This window comes from Hypoxylon fragiforme (genome assembly GCF_022984875.1).
Source record: "Hypoxylon fragiforme strain CBS 206.31 chromosome Unknown GGS25scaffold_2, whole genome shotgun sequence".
Lineage (NCBI taxonomy): Eukaryota > Fungi > Ascomycota > Sordariomycetes > Xylariales > Hypoxylaceae > Hypoxylon > Hypoxylon fragiforme.
In genome coordinates, this window is record NW_026054757.1 from 2,438,681 (window position 1) to 2,458,397 (window position 19,717).

Here is a 19,717-nt window from a genome sequence, read left to right on the forward strand (position 1 = left end):
GCATCGTACTTATCGTACATTGTACGACAGGTATGTAGGATCATTTCCAAGATTGGGCAAGAGGCAGAGACATCAATTGTGCCATTTCGGACTTCTCCTGTGTACTAATAAAATCATAGTCAGATCCTTATAAACCTACATACATACTTAAGCTAGGCGCGTCTAGTAGTAACGACAGACCTATCTATTTATGTGTGCATATGCATATATTTATATAGCTTCCCCCACACTGTTTAGTTTAATCCGCTACCTTACTCGGCTTCCGGCGTCTCACTGGCCTTATGATGGATGCTGTCATACCTAACCAAGGGGAGTTTTCAACATCTTGGAATTATGTCACAGATGTGTTGGCTCGGGGTATCCACGTGACCCCTTTCTTCCTTTGCCGCCCGTCGCGTTGGTTCACTCTTAAGCCTGCCCTTTCTCGGCCGCTATTGCTACTAATGTATATAGGCCATATTAAGATGTTTGTAATCAATTCGCTATCCTCGGAAATGGGGGCCGTCTTCTGACTTTGTGACCTACCTAGACCTACATCTGGAGCTTGGAAAATAAGGGGTATGTGAGAATGTCAATGATGGCCCTCGAACGGCAACTATTGGTCTATCGGCAGTCACTAACTGTCCACGAAACGAAAACTATGGGCGGCTGTCCTGTGCCAGTGTTGAGAGAGTTGGGTTTGTAGTTGAAACTGTGCCACAATATAAATAGTCGTTGTGGGTTATATGGCGTGCATAGTATCAATACTATGCACCTCGTGCGTCTTTACGGAGTCGAATCCTATCGATGTATAGGTATTCCCATGGTACTCATAGTGCTTAACTATTCTCATCACAAATGTGTGGGTGCTTAGGTACAATTTTAGCATTCGTTAACCTTAGGTACCTAGTAGGTAATTGGTGCTATTATTCTTAGATCTCTCTCTCTCTCTCTCTATTAAAGTACCCAAGGCTTCTATACCTAGATTTTACTACCTAGGTATTATCCAAACGAATATAGGCGAAGCTCTAACCCCCTTGAGCGGAACCTTGGGTTATATTACCGTGTTCTCCAATATTCATTAAGCTCCTCATTAACATCATCCCAGAAACTACACGAGGTGTAGTCCACCACCGCAGCATTCATCGCATCCTCGAATACCACACCCTTACTGTCCACAGACGTCCAGCTCGGCCACACACTCTGCTCAGCGGGCCTTCCGAACGCCGCCATGTCCGTCCACGCGCGGCTCATCGTATGGGACAGAGCCTGTTCCGCAGCCGTGAAAGTACAGTTCCCACTAGGCGGCGGCATGCCGCTCGTAAAGTTGAACACAAACGGGATCTCGCTCGTGTGCGTGGCCCCGAGCGCAGGCAGCCACGTCTGCTCGATGCCGAAGTACCATGCACACGTAGGCTGGTGCGCGAACCTATAAGTCCAGACCGGGACGCCATTCGCCTCTGCCCGTCGCAGTGCTCGGTACGCGGGACACTCGTAAGACACCTCGGTGACAATGGTGGCCATTGCAGCAACTGTCGAGCCGTTGTTGGCCAAAGCCGAGTTGACGGCTACCACCGCAGGGGCTTTCATGGCCGATGCGGCGATTTGAAGCGTCCGTGGCGAGGCAGCGCGGAGACAGGATAACTATTATCATACAAATAGGTCAGTGCTTCTACTACGTACCACTTGTGTAGGTTATCTGGCACGCGCCAAGGGCAGTTTTGAGCAAGAAACATACATCAGGAGTGCTGCAATTCATCGCACTGAGGAATTCCGAATACCAGACTTTCGCGTCCGCAATCGTCGCCAAGTCTCTCCCGGCGCCAGACTCCAAGGCAGCAGCACGGATCAACCGCGGTGATTCCGGCAATGTGGCAATCGCGAAAGCGTCAGCAGCGCCGGCGGATTGTCCAAAGAGGAGGACTTTCTCCTGCGTGTGAGAAATACTTTCGTTAATGACCTAGCATAGCAACTTTTCATGATATAGGTAGGTACAAAAGACTTACCGGATCGCCACCAAACTTCGCAATGTTCTCTTGCACCCAATGGAGGCCCAGTAACTGGTCCATGAGCCCATAGTTGCCAGTGAGCCCAAGATCCTCCAGCGCCAGAAAGCCCAGAGGACCCAGGCGGTAGTTAATCGAGACCACGACGGAGTCCAGGGCCGAGAAGCAGCCGTCGTAGGTAGGGTCCGATACCCCGCCGCCTTCGTTGCTCCCGCCGTAGAGCCAGGCTTTGACGGGGAGCTTGGAGTGCGGAGCTGCGGAGGCCGGTACCCAGACGTTGAGGAAGAGGCTGTATCTCATTGTAAGCGTGGCGCCCCAGGTCAGGGGGGGGGGGGCTCTCGGATGGATGCCGGGCTCACCAATCTTCACTACTCGTGCCCAATTCACCGAATGCCTCCGAGAACTGGATGCATGATGGCGCGGGTGTCGTGGCGTTAGTGACCACGTGGTAGGAAGAGTTGCGGTGGTATGGCTTCGGGGGCGCAAACCGTAGCTCCCCTACAGGCGGTTCGGCGTACGGGATCGAGAAGTAGTAGTTGACGTCGGTCGAGCTGCATTTGCCGCCCTCGAACGCGCCGCTCTGCGTGTGAACTACCGTCGACTCCGCGAATCCCACGAAGGCTAGTAGCCCGGCTGCTGCTGTAGTGCTTCGTAGATACATTCTTGATGATCTCCCTGGGCTACGCACTAGACCATGAACGGGGGATGGTGTCAGATTGGATGTTGAGAGACGAGGAACTTGTCAAACGGACTTGTTATTAGTTCGTTGTGAAGCCTTCCCAGTTGAATAGTAGGTAGGTAGGTAGGTACCTTTGTAGGTAATGGATGAGTTCAATATTGTCAAGGATCGATCTGACTGAGCCGCATCTAAAGCTTGTTTCCTCATCCGAAGGCCTGTGACTTTATATACAAGCTTACCGGATGACGTGGGAGATGGTACTCCGTTTATCTATCACAGCCAGAGTGATGCTGAAGCTATTTTTGACCATACTGTGTTTCAACTTGCACGTGTACCTGCATTAGTAGGTATGTAGTAGATATCTACCTACAAGTAGCATCCATGATGCTTTTCAGCTGATGGCTGAAGGAGCCTGCTGACTGTTAGGTGCTGTTACTTAAACTCGCATTCGGATAACACGACGATCTCCCCTGCCGCACTTCCGTAGGCAGCCATCGAACCGGATTGGATTGGGGGGTCTGATGCGATTGGCTGGGGAGTAAGTGCCTAAGATGCCGTTAAAGGGGCTAATCCTCCATTCCGCTTTCAAGTTGCAAAGATAATCTTGTGGTGAAACTTCGCAACAACCTCGATGTTCTAGGGCTTTGATTGAATTGTTGCATTGATTATTGTGCATGAGGTAAACCACCTTAGGTAGGCTGGCACTTATTTCGTCAATTGAATACATCCATCCATATGTTCATGATCCCAGATGGGAGTCTTGTTTGTAGCCGACAACTTGTCACATCTCACCAAGCTCCCCCCCCCCCCATCTACCTGCAACTTATTATTTCTTCTTATTTGCGAGTCCCTTATCCTCATTTTGACGGTTGATGAACAGGGATGCATTGTGGAAGACTTTGCTATCTATTGTGAATCCTGCTACCCCTTGAGCATGAAAGCGTCAAATTCATCCTCTGTCACATCAGTGGCTCTGCAAAAGTCTTCTTTGGACATGCTACTAGACAAGAGGTAATCTTTGATGTCTTTCTTGACTTCGACAGGCGGTACGTATCTTCGATCAAACGCCATTCGTAGCATTGCGTAAGGGCGACCTATTCTGTCCAGCTCATCCTGCGCGCGCTTCAGGTCAGCATCGTAGACAGGCAAGTCATCGTCGCTAATCCGTTTGAGACCGGGTGAGTGGGCTGGCAAGACTTTCTTGCCAGTTTTAGAGTTGACTTCATATAGATTCAAGACGGCTGCTTTGACGTCTCTCCGCTTATCTGGGTCCATCTTTCTCATCACAGCTTCGATGTAGCGCCGAAGAAAGGGCCACGGAATATTCTGGAAGGTGAATGGCCTGCCGTTTTTTAACTTGGGTTCGTTCGGATCGGAGAGGTCCAACGCCACAACATTCTTCTCGTGTATAGCCATCCTTGTGACGCATCGCTCTTCAAAGTGCCTCGCCTCCTCAACATCCCACCCAGCAGCAAGCGCGACGTCTGCTAGAATTCGTCGGTTGCGAGAGTAGGGTCCATATGAGTAATGAGAACTCCCAACTTTGATGGGCTTGCCCCGGACACCTTTTAGGCCGGTGATGCCTTGGTATTTTGCCCAGATCTTATCGTCCTCTTTCATGGGCGAGTCGGCGTTGGCGATTTCCCTGTCATCATCGTTAAGAACTCCCTCGGCTCGACGAACATCGCGCCTGTTCATCTCCCGGGCGGCTTCGAGTACTTCGTCTGAGATAATCGAGATCATGGCTGTTGTATGTTTGGTTAATAAATAAAAGGGTTCATATATTGCAAAACGGCCCGTGCATATCACCACTTTATCCCTCCAAGATATGATAAAGCAAGCAGGTAAGATATTGAAATTACTTAGTATGTACTGATATATGTAGGTGCCTATGCTTTAGTGTGTAGTAATAAGTAGTAGACTGTAGTGGTACTCTTAAGAATTTAAGTATATATTTACATGTACCCAAGCTACCGCAGTTTTCGCGTCGCGTAGCTAGTTACTGGGTACTACCTTGTATTGCAATTATTTTGAATTCGTAGTGTGTACTACTAGGTAATAACTAACTACAGGTGGGGGTGGGTACTTACATGTGCATACAGAGAAATGTGCACGTGATCGCGTTGGCTCTTACATCCTTAGGTACTAAAGTACCTTCTGGCCAAACTTTAATGTGCCCGAGTTTTCGAGGGTTACTGTACGGTTTTTTTCTCAAGGGGATTTGGCTTACTAATTAAATGTGTTAGGCTTAAATAAGAAACTTTTTCCACTTTAAGAATATGGAGATATTGTTTACGTAAGCTTGTAGGTTTTTAGGGGAAGAATTTTGGATTTTATAAAAAAAAAAAGTTTGTTAAAACTTTAAAGCCATGTATTAAATTACATATATAACCACATTTATAAATAAGGTTTAAAGGAATTTTAAAGTTATAAAAAAAAAAGGTTTACTAAAATTTAAAAGTTATATAAAAAGTTATATATGTAGTTATATATATAAAAAAATGTTTAAGTTTTTAAATAAAAAATATTTAAAGTTTAATATTATTATAAGCCTTAAAAACATTTAAATTTATTAATAGTTATTAAAATTTAATTAAGTTATTTATTATAATTAATAAAAATAAAAAATATATATATTTAATTATATTAATAACTTATGTAAAAAAGTTAAAATTAATTAAAATTATTAAAATTATAAATCTTAAAAATTACTTTTAAATTATATGTATAATATAACGTAAAAGATTTAAGATTTTAACATAATAATTTAATTAGGTATAATATTCATTAAATCACATAACTTATTTTTTTAAGTTATAACTTTTTTTTTTAAATTATAAGAGTTATTAACCTTTTTAATTTAACCTTTTTTATTTAATTTAATTAATTAAATTAATTAAATTAAATTAATTAAATTAAATTAATTAAATTAATGGATTAATTAATTAGTTAATTAGTTAATTAATTAATTTATTAATGAATAAATTAATTAAATATAATACCTTTTAAATTATATAATTACTTATAACATTTTCTTTTTTAATATAATAAAAAATATATTAATTATTAACTTTTTTAATTTAATCTTTTTTATTTAATTTAATTAATTAAATTAATCGGATTAATTAAATTAATAAATTAATTAATTAAATAATTAATTTATATATTTTATTATAAGCTAATTAATTAATTAATTAACTAGTTAAATAATTAATTAAATAACTTAAGTTAACTTATTTAATATTAAATTTAACATTAAATTTAATATTAAATTTAATAATTACTTAAATAATTAATTAAATACTTAATTAATAATCTAATTTATTAAATAATTAAAAACCTAATTAAATATTAAATTAAAAAAATTAAAGGATTAATGTAATTAAAGGGATTTAAAAGTTAATTAAGAATTTAAGTAAAAATAATTTAATTTTATAACTTTAATTAAGTCTTTAATTAATTCTTAAATCCCTTGATTTTTTTAATCCCTTTAATCCCTTTAATTTAATATTTAATTAAATCTTTAATTAATTAATAAATTAAGTTATTAAGTAATTATTTAATTAATTATTTAAATAATTATTAAATTTAACTTTAAAATTAACGTTAAATAAATTAACTTAAGTTATTTAATTAGTTATTTAACCAGCTTATAATAAAATATATAAATTAATTATTTAATTAATTTAATTAATTTAATTAAATTAATTTAATTTAAATTAATTAATTTAATTAGTTAAATTAAATTTAATTAAAAGGTTTAATAGTTTTTATTATATTAAAAAAATATTATAAATAATCATATAATTTAAAAAATATTATATTTAATTAATTAGTTTATTAATTAATCTAATTAATTTAATTTAATTAATTTAATCCGATTAATTTAATTAATTAAATTAAATTAGAAGGGTTAAATTAAAAGGGTTAATAATTTATATATTCCTTATTATTTAAAAAAAAAAATTATAATTTAAAAAAACAAATTATATAATTTAATAAATACCTTTAACTGCTTATATTAATTTAATTAAATAACTTTTTAATTATATATTATATAATAATATAATTAGATTTAATTAAAAAAAAATTTAATTATTAATTAATTAATATTAATTTAACTTAGTGTATCTTATCCACATTATATAAACTAGTCACGTGACCTTAATCGTGGATAAAACGCACTTCTTAAATTAAGATATTTAAAACACATGCCACTTTTAATACACACATTCACGCGTAACGTAATAATTAATTATTATTTCTATGAAATGCCTTCTTTCTAATTAAATTAAGTTTAACATTTTAAGTTAAAAGAGGTAAATAGCTAAGGAGCTTTAAGCTTTTTAAGTAAGTTTATCCTTTAACCTTAGAAATTCCTATTTTTAATTTAATATAAGTCTTAAAATAAAACGATATAAAATTATAAAATTATTTAAATAAATAAATTAATAAAATAAGACATATAATTAATGTTAAAGATATATTAAAAACCTTTAAAGCCGCTTAAAAACGTTAAAACTATTTAAAATTACCTTAAATAATATTATATAACCCTTTTTAATAATTACATATATAAAAATAACTTTTTAATTATATATTACCTTAATTTAAAAGCGGTATTAATGGATTTATAATTAAATACGCTTTTAATTAAATCTAATTATACCCTTATAATTATATATTTTAAAAACATATTTAAAATTAAAAATATTAAATAAAATTTAACTTTAAAGGCTTTAAAGGCGTTAAAGGCTTTTAATATAACTTTAAAAATAATTATATACCTTTTATTTTACCACTTATTTACTTAAATAACTTTATAATTAAATATCGCATTAATTTAAAACTAACGTTAATTAATTAATAATTAAATACGCTTTTAATTAAAACCGGTTATAATATAATATAATATTTAATTTAAAAATTATTTAAAATAAAAAAAAACTTAAATATAATTTAAGTTAAAAACATTAAATTAAGCTTAAATTTAAAAATTTAAAAAACTTAATAAATTTATAATACCTTAACTTATTTAACATTAAATTTAAAGTTAAAATTATTTAAATAATTAATTAAATATATAATTTATTAATTAATTAAAAACTTAATTAAATATTAGATTTAAAGGATTAATGGGATTAAAGAAATTAAAAGATTTAAAAACTAATTAAAAACTTAATTTAAAATGTTTTAAAACTTTAATCACATAATTTAATTAAAATCATATAATTATAATATTTTTAATTAAGTTTTTAAATCCCTTTAATCCTTTAATCCTTTAATCCCTTTAATTTAATATTTAATTAAATCTTTAATTAATTAATAAATTAAATTATTAATTAAATATTTAATTAATTATTTAAATAATTATTAAATTTAACTTTAAATTTAACGTTAAATAAGTTAACTTAAGTTATTTAATTAATTATTTAATTAATTATTTAATTAATCGATTAATTAACTTATAATAAAATATATATATAAATCACTTATTTAATTAATTAATCCATTAATTAATTTATTAATAAATTTAATAAATTTAATTAATTAAATTAAATAAAAAAGGTTTAATTAAAAAAGTTAAATAAAAAAGGTTAAGTTAAAAAAATTAATAACTTAATAATGTTATAAGCAGTCACGTGATTTAAAAGGTGTTACATTTAATTAATTAGTTTAAAAATTAATTAATTAATTAATTTAATTTATTTAATTTAATTAATTTAATTTAATAAAGTTAATTAATTAAATTAAATAAAAAGTGTTAATAACTTATATATCCCTTACCATTTAAAAAAAAAAGTTATAACTTAAAAAAACAAGTCACGTAATCTAAAAAATGCTACATTTAATTAAATCGTTTTATTAAAACCTTAAATTCTTAACGTAACGCTAGCCTAAAAGCAGCTTTTAGGATAGATACGTAGTAGTAATATTAAAATTGGGTCCAAGAAAACTTGGGCAATTGTGGCGCGCGCGAGTGTGTGCCCTCTAGTTCAATGTTTCGACTTTCGATTCCTCACTTTCCATTTTCCATTTCCTACCTAGGGTATATTTCATCTTCGACCGCTCCTTTACCACTTCTCCCTCTCTCACAATAATATACAAATTATTTCTCCAATCTTACGCCCATTCCAGGAATATCTGAAAAAATGGCTCCTCCACAAGAGTCAAATCTCCTAGGTAAATTGATACAGTTCTGTCTTTTTTTTTGTTCTGATATATAGTTCACATCCTCATATCACCAATATGCACCTGTGCCTTTCATATCGAATTTGTTGGACAATGACCGGGGCCATTGGGATACCTTTGAAGGTATACCCTGCGACAAGGCATACGGAGCAAGGCATCGATGACGAGCACCAGGGCTAAGACATGCCATGAGGCCTTGAACTTGTCGAATCTCTGCAGGTGGTCTCCTCAGAAACATTTCGAGGTGCTCTCTGTTGCCAGTGGGGTCCAGAATCACCTGTCTTTAAATTCGACTTCTACTTTACCACATGTTGTTTTCCATTCTTATTTCTTTCTTTCCATCTTCACTCTCACCTTTACCATCCCAGTTTCGTGGCTATTTAAACATGCATGATGGCTTCACAGGGGCCGGCGGGTGGTCAACCACCTCAACAAGAGCTTCCAAACTTTGTGAAGAAGCTGTTTGATGGCGAAATTACTCTGGAAATGGTCCTGGAAAATAACCAGGCGGCCAAAAAACGCAGAAACGTGAGAGATGGACGAGCTGATGTTGAGCTTCTAGACCGATTGAACCGCGCAGTTGCCCAGGTTCTCACGCGTTATAGCGCCATGGTCATGGCCGCCACCGCTCCTCTACCCGACACTGGCAATATCCTTGAGCAAGCAGCTCTGAACCGAATGACCATGGAAACAGAGAGTTCCGCCTTGGTAAGTGCCCCTTTCCTCCTTTCCTCTCCCTCCCCGTCTTCCATCATCTAGGCATCCATATCTGCTTGTCTTTCAATTTTGCCCCCTCGTTAACCACTGCTACAGATCGCAGAGGTTAGAAGTCTCCTCGCTATCAATCGGGAGATCAAAGCTCTTTGGATTACTGGTGCCCTTCGTAGCCCAGAGGGTCATGATAGTGAGTTGGAGGCTGAATTGGAGCTCCAAGCCCAGCGCGTGGCGACCCTGCACGATTCGGTCATCCATTTGCGCTCCCAAGCTAGTAAGTACCACCGGATAATCTTTATATATCTTTCTAGCCTACATTTGAGGCCAGTTTCTCTTGATCGAGTCTAGTTCGGAAAATCTTACACCTGAGCTCACCTCAGCTCAAACGTCTTATAATTCGGACGATGTTTGCTAACTTTTATTGCTACAGTCTCGAAGGAGGCCCGCCTTAAGGCTCAAGCCAAGGAGCTGCACAAAGCCCAAGAGGAGGAGAAGGCTCAGGCGTTGGCTGCCCTCGCCGCTTAGGAAGACGAGCCCGATCCTGTACTCAGGCAGCAGAAGAAAGAGGCCTATGAGAAAGACGTGAAGCGCCGCGAGAAGGCCCGCAAGAAGTCCCAGCAGAAGCGCAAGCGCCAGGCTCAGCGCAAGAAGGAGCAACGCGAACAGCAGGCTGGAAATGAAAACCCTGAATCCGCCGATGCCGACGATGAGATGCCTGCAGGCGGTGACGAGTACGAACCTGTGCTAGAGCCCACCGTCACTGAGGATCTCAACCAATTGAATATCTAAGCCTACAAGCCAATCAACAGCAGCAGCAGCCATCCTGAGATGAACAAGAAAACCTCGCACTCGGAAACAAACAAAACGCTGGTGCTCGGAAATAATAGGCGATTTTGGCAACGCATAAGATGGGCGAGAATAGGTCATGTTCAGTGAGGGTAATCGCAAACAAGGCATCACGGCGGATGTGGAAGATTACGACGACGAAGGATAGCAGATTTGGCACACAACTTGGCGGTTATCCCGGTTTTATTCGGCTTTTACCGATACTTCATAAATCACCAGTTGGAGGATACAAATCTTGTTCTTGTTTTTCTCTTCTTGTTTCCCGGAAAGCAGGCAACGACCATCGAGTATCTAGCAGACGTGGACTTACATTTTATATATGTAGTTCAAGGTCTATCTGCACCCACAAGGGTACTTATATAGGCTGTCTGTCTACGAAGGAATGGATTTGGAGGCCTACTTGACTCACTGGATAGTGTTTGGGGGTTTCTAATAGTGCTTGATCATTCTGGCAATCCTTTTGCTTGCTATCATGGTCTAGTTTATAGGATCAATAAACAGACACATCTGGTTTTACAACAGTAAAAGAAAACAGAAAAAAGGTCTTCTATTTTTGATCTCGTAGGTGTGATTGTGATTACATTCCTTGGAGAAGCTATCTAGGCGCCTACCTAACCTAGGTGCTTGCTAGATGATAGCTAGGTACCTCGTAAGAATCCGAAATTGGATCTAGAATCGAATCTACTACTACTACCACCTAGGTACTACCTAAGCACATATGCCCACCGGCACGTAAATCAAAATATGCATAGGTATAATATATCGGGGCCTACACATACATCATCATCATCATTAACTCAGCCCTCACCATTCCCAGACCCCTCGTCTCCATCCTCTCCCAGCTCATCATCATCTAGTTCCTTGGGGACGGAACTCATGGGGCCGTCCCTGGGCTGAGCAGCATACATGCCGCCGGCTGTGACCCAGAGGAAGTAATTCGTCTTGAAGTTATCGATCTGGTGGAAGAATGTGTGGAACCTAGGAGGAAGAAGAAGAAGAAGAGAAGACGTGTTAGTAAGAACAGGTAAGTAGTGTAAGTTCAGTTCAAGAAGCATAGGCAAACGTACGAGTTTTCCCTCTCCTCCATGTCGAAGATGCGGCGGTAAATGTGCGCATCCTTGAACTCCTGGATCTCCTTCTCGTAGTTGGCGTAGTCGAGCTCGGGCAGGCCGTACTGATCCTTGGCGCGCTTGTTGTAGTTCTCGAACACGGGTCGCTCGAGGAGGAGACCCAAGCTTGGGGCCTTGGGGATGCTGATGCGGATGTCGCTGTAGCTTTCGTCGATGCGGGTTAGAGGGGTTGCGCAGCGGGTAGCTAGAACGGCCATGGCGACCATTTTGCGGATTTGGTGCATCATGAAGGATTGTCCGTGAACCTTGAGGGACAGCCATTGGGTATCGTTGATTTGAACTGGCTCCGGGTTTGCAATGAAGGACTTGATGGTTCGTTTCGCCGAGGGGTCTGAGTGGGATTTTTGAATGGTGTAGTTGTGGTAGTTTTTGGTGCCGAGATATTTGTTAAGCGCTTGTTGTAGTTCTGTTAACCGCTCTGGCGTGACTCGATAACGTCGTTTCGCAGCTACATAAGCGGCCTTGATCTGCCTAAGCGCTTGCTCTACTGGGTGTATCTCTTTAGGCTTCGTTGCCTCTGTGTCATCGGTAGCTTCTACTCCTTCAATCGTAGCATCCCCAGGTGACGAGGCTAGTTCTGCTGCTATGCTTGAACCTTCTGCAGACTTGATTTGGTCTAACTCGGAAGTAGTCGTTCCATCACCATTGGTATTTCCAGTGTCTGCTTGCTTCTCGGATGATTCACTGGTAGGCTCCATATCAGTGGGATCATCAGGCTTGATTGCTTCCTCTGCAGATGTAGGATCACCAGATGCATCTGTTACGTGCATACGACGCAAGACCGTCTCTCGCACATCGGGATCCAGGCTGTCCAAGATGGGTTGGATGTCATTTTTCTGCACCTCATCCCAGTAGTCTTTGACTTCGTTCAGTCTCCTTGCATATTCTTCCTCAACACCATGCTCCTTAACAGATTCCAGGACTTTCTTGCCCAAAAAGCTCTCAGGGTGCGGGGGTAATAAGCAGTAGCTAGGCATCAAGTACTCGTACCATCGCGAGTCGCAAGATGCGTAGCAACTGAAAGAATTGTTCGTTCGTTGAATACCCCAAACTCTGATTTGGGGCGGCAGGTTCTCGTTAATCTTCTGCACCACATCTTTATCTTCAATGATCAGCTTTAGGGAAATCATGTTTCCAGCGGCATGGACACCCTTGTCGGTCCTCGCACATCGTACGAAGCTTGATTTCCTTGGGTCGTCGGCGTTGGCCTTGGAGATAGACTTGGCCGCTACGAGGGCGGCGAAGATATCGCCTTCAATTGTCTTCTCCTTGTGGTTGATCTGTAGACCGTGGTACCCGGTGCCAGCATATCCAATCATGACGGCGACTTTTTTCTTGGGCCTGCGCTCTTCGGCAGCAATCTCTGCCTCGGGAAACTGGATATGCATATAGCTGGGCTCAGTGGGAACGGCATTCCCATTCTCATCTACCTTCCTACGCTTTCGCTCTTGCCATCCTTTTTCATTCCGATCGCGTCGGCTGTATTCGGAAACTAGTTAGCAGGTATTGGCTTGGGCCTCGAGAAGGAACCAATTGATGTGGACTATAAATGACTTACCCTTCGAATTCGCGATCCGAGCCCTTGCGTTTGAAATCTTGTCCTCGTCTGCGGCCGTTGGCAGTGAGCTTGCGATTTCCGTTTCTGTCATTTCTGTCATTTCTGTCGTTGTTGTTGCGTCGACTTGGCCCGGAAGTGTCTGTATCCCCCGTCGGCTTTGCATTTGCAGATGCTTGGGAAGCACTCGTTGGGGGGTCGTGAGTATTGTTGTCGGACACCATCTTGAAATGCGACGGTAACAAACTCGCATTATTGTCAAAAGACGGATTCAAATTTATGTGGATTGAAGGTGATGAATTAGAATTCCGACTGCATGTCTTGTCTCTTTTTTTTTTTTTTTTTCTTTTTTATACATAGTTATGTATTAACTACCTAGTACCTAACTAGTACCTACCCTGGTATCCCCTCGAGACCCAACACCGGGCTTTTTAGCGCCCCCCACTAAAACCTCACACGGGCCAGGCTCGCTACCAGCTTTTTACCATCGACTATGTACCGGTTCAAATAATAGGCGCGTTTTTACGTGTAGCAGCAACGTGTGGTATTTAATTTTTTGGTTCCGTTTATATTAATCCTTTAACGTTCGAGAAACTTAATGTAAAAAAATTAAGGCTAAATTTTATTAATAACGATACCGACGGCGATAAGTTTAACGATAACGATGTGACGTATAGATTAGCGATATATAAACTATTAATTTATTTAAAATGTTAGGTAATTCTTTATATGAAAGGTAACTATTAATAAAAGTAATATATATATATATATGTTTTATATTAAAAGAAAACGCGTATAAGTATTAAAAGTTTAATTAATTTTTCTTAGAAATAATGTATAAAATGTTTAAAATAAGCTTAGATAAATATATGGAAAGTAGGTCCAAGCTCTTGTATTTTATTCGCCAGCGAGGCTTAAAATATGGGGGGCGCTAAAAAGCCCGGTGTTGGGTCTCGAAGGGATACGAAACTAGTATTTATCGATAAGGGAAGAAGTGGGGGTGGGGTAATTATGCATGCTCGTGTAACTAAGCCCGTCTATTATTAGGTATCACACCAAGACATCACACTTGAACCTCTTTCACATTCCAATCACTCCAACTTACACCTTCACATTCCAATCACTCCAACTTACACCTTCAATCATTCTTCAACATACATACTCAGGCATCGAAGACAACCTCGATAACTGAGTCCTGCCCACCCTTAGGCGAAACAATGCTGACAATGCTGAATCTCTCGTCTGCACCCGCTAGCATCCCTTCCCATCCCTCCCTATTTCTCTCCTTTGCATTGAACCCGGACATCATGAACATGTCCATACTCCTACAATCCCCATTAGGCACATGCTCATAAAAGCAAAGAAGAAGAAAAATTGATTCTTTGACATACCTCGTGAACTGATCTTTCATGTGACTGCCTTCACTCAAGTCGGGCACATTTGTGTCGGAGATCCATATCCTGGTCCCCTTCTTAAGCGCCGGCACCAAGTTCCTCAGAATCTTGGCACAGTACTTGTCGCTCCAGTCGTGGAAGATGTGGCGGAAGATATATGCATCCGCTTGGTGCGTCACCTTCTGGGCGAAGAAGTTGTAGCTCAAAAAGCCCAATCTGCCCTCAAGATCCTCAGGGGCTTTGACGTCAGCGATAACCTCCGGCAGGTCTAATATTGTCGCTTTCTTGATGTTGGGAAATCGCCGAAGTACTAGGTGGGAGTTTAGATGTTAGTGACATGCTAATACAACTCCGAATAACTACTAGGCACACAGGACCCAGATGACAGCAACCTGCAATGGCGGAGAGGTAAGGCGGATATTTTCAGGGAATGGAAATAGGGGTCTTACTCTGCTGGCACAGTTCACCACCAGCCCCACCAACATCCGCAATGGTTTCCGGACACTGACTCTTGTCTGCCCAAGGCACACTGTCGATAAAGTACGTTGCTTTGAAGCCTGCTATTTTCGTCGTGAAGCCCATGATAGAACGGAAGCGGGCAACCCTCTCGGGGTCATCCGCCATGTACTCAAAGTACGTCTTGCTCGGGTCCGGGACATCCTCCTCGTTGACCCCAGTCTGCTTGATGGCGATCTGCTCCCTAGCCGCCAACACCGCCGCAGCATGTCCTGGCTCGCCGCTGCCCGGGTACCGCCTCATACTCTCGGCGAGCTTGCCAAAACTCAAGGCCTGCTCCTCGACGAGGAAGCCTGCTATTTCTTTGATCTGGGTGGCGGCTAGTGCGGACGACAGGGCGTTGTGCTTCACGGACACGTTTGGCTTCGCCTCCTCGAACACGTGGAAGGCGATGGCGGCTTGGACCAGACGGCGTGTCTCGTCTTCTGGGATGCCGCATCGTGATGCAAGGTCCCTGTATGAGATCTCCCCGCCTTCCGAGAGAGGAACGTGGGAAGCGATGTCAAACATGTATAACGTGCTGAAGACGCCTAGCAGGGTAGGCTATACATAAGTCTTGGTGAGCTCGCTGAATTTGTATAGCTAGATATACAATCAACACAGAATAAGGGGAATTGGAGGATAGGTATGACTCCAGTGTCTTACGGCTGCTAGTAGAGTGGGAATCAAATACCCCAATGGCCCTGCTACGCGGACACGCAGTTCGTCGACTGTCTCGAGTAGCTCGCTGCGGGCAGCCTCGAGGGAGGGCGACATGTGGGCTTGTAGCTCAGCTCCGAAAGCAACGGAGAAGTCGGCTTCAGCGGTCCCTTTCAGCCCATCTTCGAGACTACGCGCGTTGCGCTCGATGATGGTCGCAAGCTCGGAAATGGGTCTTGGAGGTGCCATGGTGGATGAGGATTGATTGGTGGTGTTTCAAAGATAGATAGATAGGTACCTATTGCGAATGTTTAGGCAGTAATCAAACGTGGGCGAGGACAGACACAGACAGTATGAGTATGAGTACGAGGCTCTTGTTTGACACTCTAGCGGAAGCTAAGCTCTGCCTAGGTAGGTATACTTTATATAACACAGAGCTCCATCACATCCGGCCAATTCACCGAATCTATATATAGGTGGCATTCCTAGGTACGTACCTGCATAGAAACTTGCTGTCCCCGGCCCCGGCCCCGACCCCGACTTTTCCAATCTGAATATGCCGAGTCCGAGATTCCCGCTCCGGCCGGCAAAGCAAAAGGTTTATGAGTCAGTCATACCTGTGGATATCATAGGGTCATAGGGCTTAGCCATTTCCAATCGTTTCTCCTGGTTCTCCTGTGACAATAGGTATATAGGTATGTACATGATGATGATGATGATGATGACGAAGCCCCGTCTATCCAAACAAGCAGTTTGCACTGCTACTTCTTCTTCTTCTTCTTCTTCAAGTCAAGCTTGATTAAGGACTGTGGTGTGATGTAACTAGGTAGGTACATAAGTATTTGTGATTTGTGATCCATGTATGGCCTCTATTTGTGTGCATTATAAATCACATCTCATTTGTTGTTTGTAAACATACGTCGATCTTTTTCCAAAACGACTTTCTCTCTCCCCTAGTTACCTATCTATCTACTTGGGGTGCCTGTCACTCTTACTTAATATGTGTACCGGAAGTTCGGTTGGAATTCCTCCTACACGGCATTGTTAGCTCCGGGTTCCGGCATACGCAGTGTGCGTTATGTGGATGGGGGTGGGTGGGTGGGTGGGTAAGTGTTACACATACGTCTTGCGTCTCCAGCTGCTTCTCCCCGCGGTCCGCCTTCTTGTTGTCGAAGTAGAAGGATATGTCCAGGATGCACACGATGATGATGACGCAGATGCAGGCAACGATGCACGTGTACAAGCCGGGCTTGTAGCCCGTGGCCGCGTCTTGGGACCTGGTGGTAGCTTGTTAGCAATGGGCAGGGTCAAACGCAGCCAAGTGCGAGATAGGTAGGTTAGGTTGGGTTGGGTTGCTGCACTGTACGTACCTGAAGACCAGACTCCCCGCAATACCACCAATACTCGCCATGCTAACCCACGCCGCACTCGCAAACGCACGCTTCCACTGCCCACGGATATTGTTCGCCTGGTACGCCAGGGACGCCGGGATGTTGGTGGTGGCGCCCGCGGTGACCAGAAACGCGCCGAAGTAGCGCACGCCGTTGTCGGGGTGCCAGCCGAGGATGGGGATGCCGATGAGCGCCACGACCATGTTGGTGACCAGGATGGGACCCCGCACGTGGTACTTGTCGCCGAGCCAGCCCATCAGGTACATGTACACGCCCGCGAAGGCGTAGGGCGGCGCGATCAGGCACTGCGACTGCCCGCGCGTGAACCCCAGGTTCGTGTACAGGATGAGGGGTAGGAAGTACGCCAGGGAGTAGGTCAGGGTGTTGGAGCAGAAGGAGATCATGCCGTACGACCTAGAGGAAAAAAGAAAGAAGTGGCGTCAGCCTTCGATATACCGACCGATGCCCAGATTTGCTCAGTTTTTAGAGAAGATTTGTCGTCACATCATGTTCAGACTCTCTTCAGAACACAGCAAGACCTCTCTCCCTTCCAACTAACAAAAAGATGATAAAAGAAAAAGACTTACCAGACTCTCCAGTCCATACCGCCCCTCAGGAACCGGCTGATCTTGAACTTAGGCACCACGACATCGCCGCGGTCGGCGTTGACTCTTCTCACGATCCACGCGCGCTCCCGGTCGCTCAGGAAGCGCCACGACTTTCGGTCCGAGTCCGGGAAGTCGACTAGGAGCCAGTAGCCTAGCATGGCGAGGACACAAGTTATCACGCCTGAATCGATGTTGTTAGTATCATTAGACAATCGTCCAAGTTCGTTGATGTGATGGGGGGTCGGTTTGCTTACCGCAGATGATGAAGATCCACCTCCATCCGCTCAGCCCCTGGATGCCGTCCATTTGCATCAGACCGAAGGCAAGAATACCGCTAAGAGGTTTCGAAGTCAGCAATGCCCTCGATATGATATGAATATTAAATGATGGAGAGTAAAGGAGGGAAAGGTTCCGGCTATATGGAACATATGAAAGAAATATACTCTACTTACGCGCAGGCAGAGGCAACACAGCCCAGGAGGTAGAACAGCGAGTACCTCCGACCGACCTCATCTACAGCACACTCAATCAGCACCCTGCCTCTCCAATCTTACGGAATCTCGGAGAGCAACTAGGGGAGAATCAATTACATACATCGCGTAAACCAAGTCGACAGCAAATACACGCAGCCGGGGAAAAAGCCAGCCTCAAAGACGCCAAGGAGGAGGCGCAGGCCGGTAAGGACCTGGAAGGACGGGGTGAAGCCGAAGCCGATCATGACGACGCCCCAGCAGAGGGTGATGGTGGACAGGAAGATGCGTGGGCCGATCTTGCGGATGATCACCGTCGAGGGCGGCTGGAAGATGATGTACGTGATGAAGAAGACCAGCGTGATGATTGACTGATATGATTGTCAGTATAAGAGGAGACCGGGATCAAATTCTTTTTTTCATTGGCGTTTTCTTTCAAGTTCAACGATGACGATGAGATGAGACTCACGTAACGATTACCCGTCAGATGGAGCTCCTCATTCATGCCCGCGACAGCTGCGGCGGATATGTTGGTGCGGTCCATCAGACTGATGCAGTACATGAAGCCGACGAGGACGACCAGCCGGCGGTCGATCCGCCGCAGGATCTTCTTCCCTTCTGCCTCGGAGAACTCGTCGTCGAACGCATCTGAGGCCTGTGTCTTTTCTCGCTCGATCTGCTCGACATCGAGCTCTGCCTTCTCGTTGTCTCGATCCATTGTTGTGGCTGTTGTTGTCGAGCCTTGTCTACCTAGGTAGGTAAGTCTCCCTCTTTTTATACTTCCTCTTCTCTACTTTTTTTTCTTTTCTTTTACTTCTCCAATGTTGCGAGCTGGGGATGTGGCCTAGTAATGGTGGGAGCAGCAGGGAAGGCCAGCAGGTCAGGCGGCGGTGTAAAAAGGGCGAGCAAGCAGCGGGATTTTAAGAAGTTGCCTCCCTTTTATAAAAGTTTCCCTTGTGTTGCGTGGCTAGCTTCGCGTTAGTGAGAAGAAGAAAAGAAGTAAAAAGTAGAGGTACCTAAGTAAGCATAGGTGGCGTTCGAAGGGCGTTTTGAAGGGGGGTTTTTATTAGGAAACCCGGGGTTTACTATCGGGGCCGTTGGAGAAAAAAGAAAGGAGGAGAGGGGGGTTGGCTGGCCAGTCAGGGAAGCAAAGACGGTCTGGTGATAGATCCCAGCCCACCCCTGCCTCCCCCTTCTGCCCCCAAATCCCAGAGTGGTGGTATACCTAGGTATACATGCCTTACTTACATATGTAGTAGTATGTACCCCTTTATACCGATGTCTCACCCGACTGGAATGGACGGCAGGTTGGTTAGAATCAAAAGCTGCAGGTAAGGTGAGCTAGGCAAACCAATGTCTCGGACACTAGTTCTAGACCCGGGTAGGACCAATGGTAGACATCGTGCTGTTCTTTCAAGTCCTCTTTGTTATGCCCACTAGGTACGTGTCTAGATGGTATCTAGTCGCGGAATATAGGCCGGGGATTTCTCAAGATAAGCGAGGTGCTTTGTCCAGCGTTACATGGACTCGGCGGTTTTATTCTGAAATGTTGGTATATATCCGGGGCTGGGGGTTCTTTGGTTCAATGTTGTTCTACG

The 19,717-nt window shown here is 42.3% G+C and overlaps 6 protein-coding genes across 6 annotated transcripts; 1 reads left to right on the forward strand and 5 right to left on the reverse strand.

Moving 5' to 3' along the window:
• Window positions 1–1,038: 1,038 nt before the first annotated feature.
• Window positions 1,039–2,646, reverse strand: GGS25DRAFT_518353 (alpha/beta-hydrolase; the record flags this gene model as incomplete). The annotated part of the gene is made up of 4 exons (XM_049263519.1): window positions 1,039–1,623; window positions 1,718–1,909; window positions 1,986–2,274; window positions 2,345–2,646. 4 exons carry the CDS (start codon window positions 2,644–2,646, stop codon window positions 1,039–1,041), a joined length of 1,368 nt encoding a protein of 455 aa, XP_049120233.1.
• Window positions 2,647–3,488: 842 nt separating this feature from the next.
• GGS25DRAFT_129958 (uncharacterized protein) lies at window positions 3,489–4,696 on the reverse strand. The gene has a single exon (XM_049256219.1). The coding sequence runs from the start codon at window positions 4,405–4,407 to the stop codon at window positions 3,586–3,588; it is 822 nt and encodes a 273-aa protein (XP_049120234.1). The 5' UTR covers window positions 4,408–4,696; the 3' UTR covers window positions 3,489–3,585.
• Window positions 4,697–8,645: 3,949 nt separating this feature from the next.
• On the forward strand, window positions 8,646–10,287 carry GGS25DRAFT_130013 (uncharacterized protein). The gene is made up of 4 exons (XM_049256220.1): window positions 8,646–8,847; window positions 9,419–9,564; window positions 9,670–9,844; window positions 10,001–10,287. Exons 1-4 carry the CDS (start codon window positions 8,817–8,819, stop codon window positions 10,093–10,095), a joined length of 447 nt encoding a protein of 148 aa, XP_049120235.1. The 5' UTR covers window positions 8,646–8,816; the 3' UTR covers window positions 10,096–10,287.
• A 670-nt stretch (window positions 10,288–10,957) lies between these two features.
• GGS25DRAFT_476450 (pseudouridine synthase) lies at window positions 10,958–13,411 on the reverse strand. The gene is made up of 3 exons (XM_049259786.1): window positions 13,105–13,411; window positions 11,484–13,038; window positions 10,958–11,394 (listed from the first exon to the last, which is right to left on the reverse strand). Exons 1-3 carry the CDS (start codon window positions 13,352–13,354, stop codon window positions 11,214–11,216), a joined length of 1,986 nt encoding a protein of 661 aa, XP_049120236.1. The 5' UTR covers window positions 13,355–13,411; the 3' UTR covers window positions 10,958–11,213.
• A 623-nt stretch (window positions 13,412–14,034) lies between these two features.
• Window positions 14,035–16,085, reverse strand: GGS25DRAFT_476453 (S-adenosyl-L-methionine-dependent methyltransferase). The gene is made up of 5 exons (XM_049259787.1): window positions 15,657–16,085; window positions 14,945–15,554; window positions 14,493–14,805; window positions 14,238–14,426; window positions 14,035–14,208 (listed from the first exon to the last, which is right to left on the reverse strand). The coding sequence occupies exons 1-4, from the start codon at window positions 15,897–15,899 to the stop codon at window positions 14,264–14,266; spliced, it is 1,329 nt and encodes a 442-aa protein (XP_049120237.1). The 5' UTR covers window positions 15,900–16,085; the 3' UTR covers window positions 14,035–14,208; window positions 14,238–14,263.
• A 242-nt stretch (window positions 16,086–16,327) lies between these two features.
• Window positions 16,328–19,332, reverse strand: GGS25DRAFT_476466 (major facilitator superfamily MFS-1). Its single transcript, XM_049259788.1, has 8 exons — window positions 18,589–19,332; window positions 18,244–18,490; window positions 18,102–18,162; window positions 17,904–17,983; window positions 17,629–17,830; window positions 17,021–17,455; window positions 16,774–16,927; window positions 16,328–16,681 (listed from the first exon to the last, which is right to left on the reverse strand). The coding sequence occupies exons 1-8, from the start codon at window positions 18,835–18,837 to the stop codon at window positions 16,646–16,648; spliced, it is 1,464 nt and encodes a 487-aa protein (XP_049120238.1). The 5' UTR covers window positions 18,838–19,332; the 3' UTR covers window positions 16,328–16,645.
• Window positions 19,333–19,717: the final 385 nt, after the last annotated feature.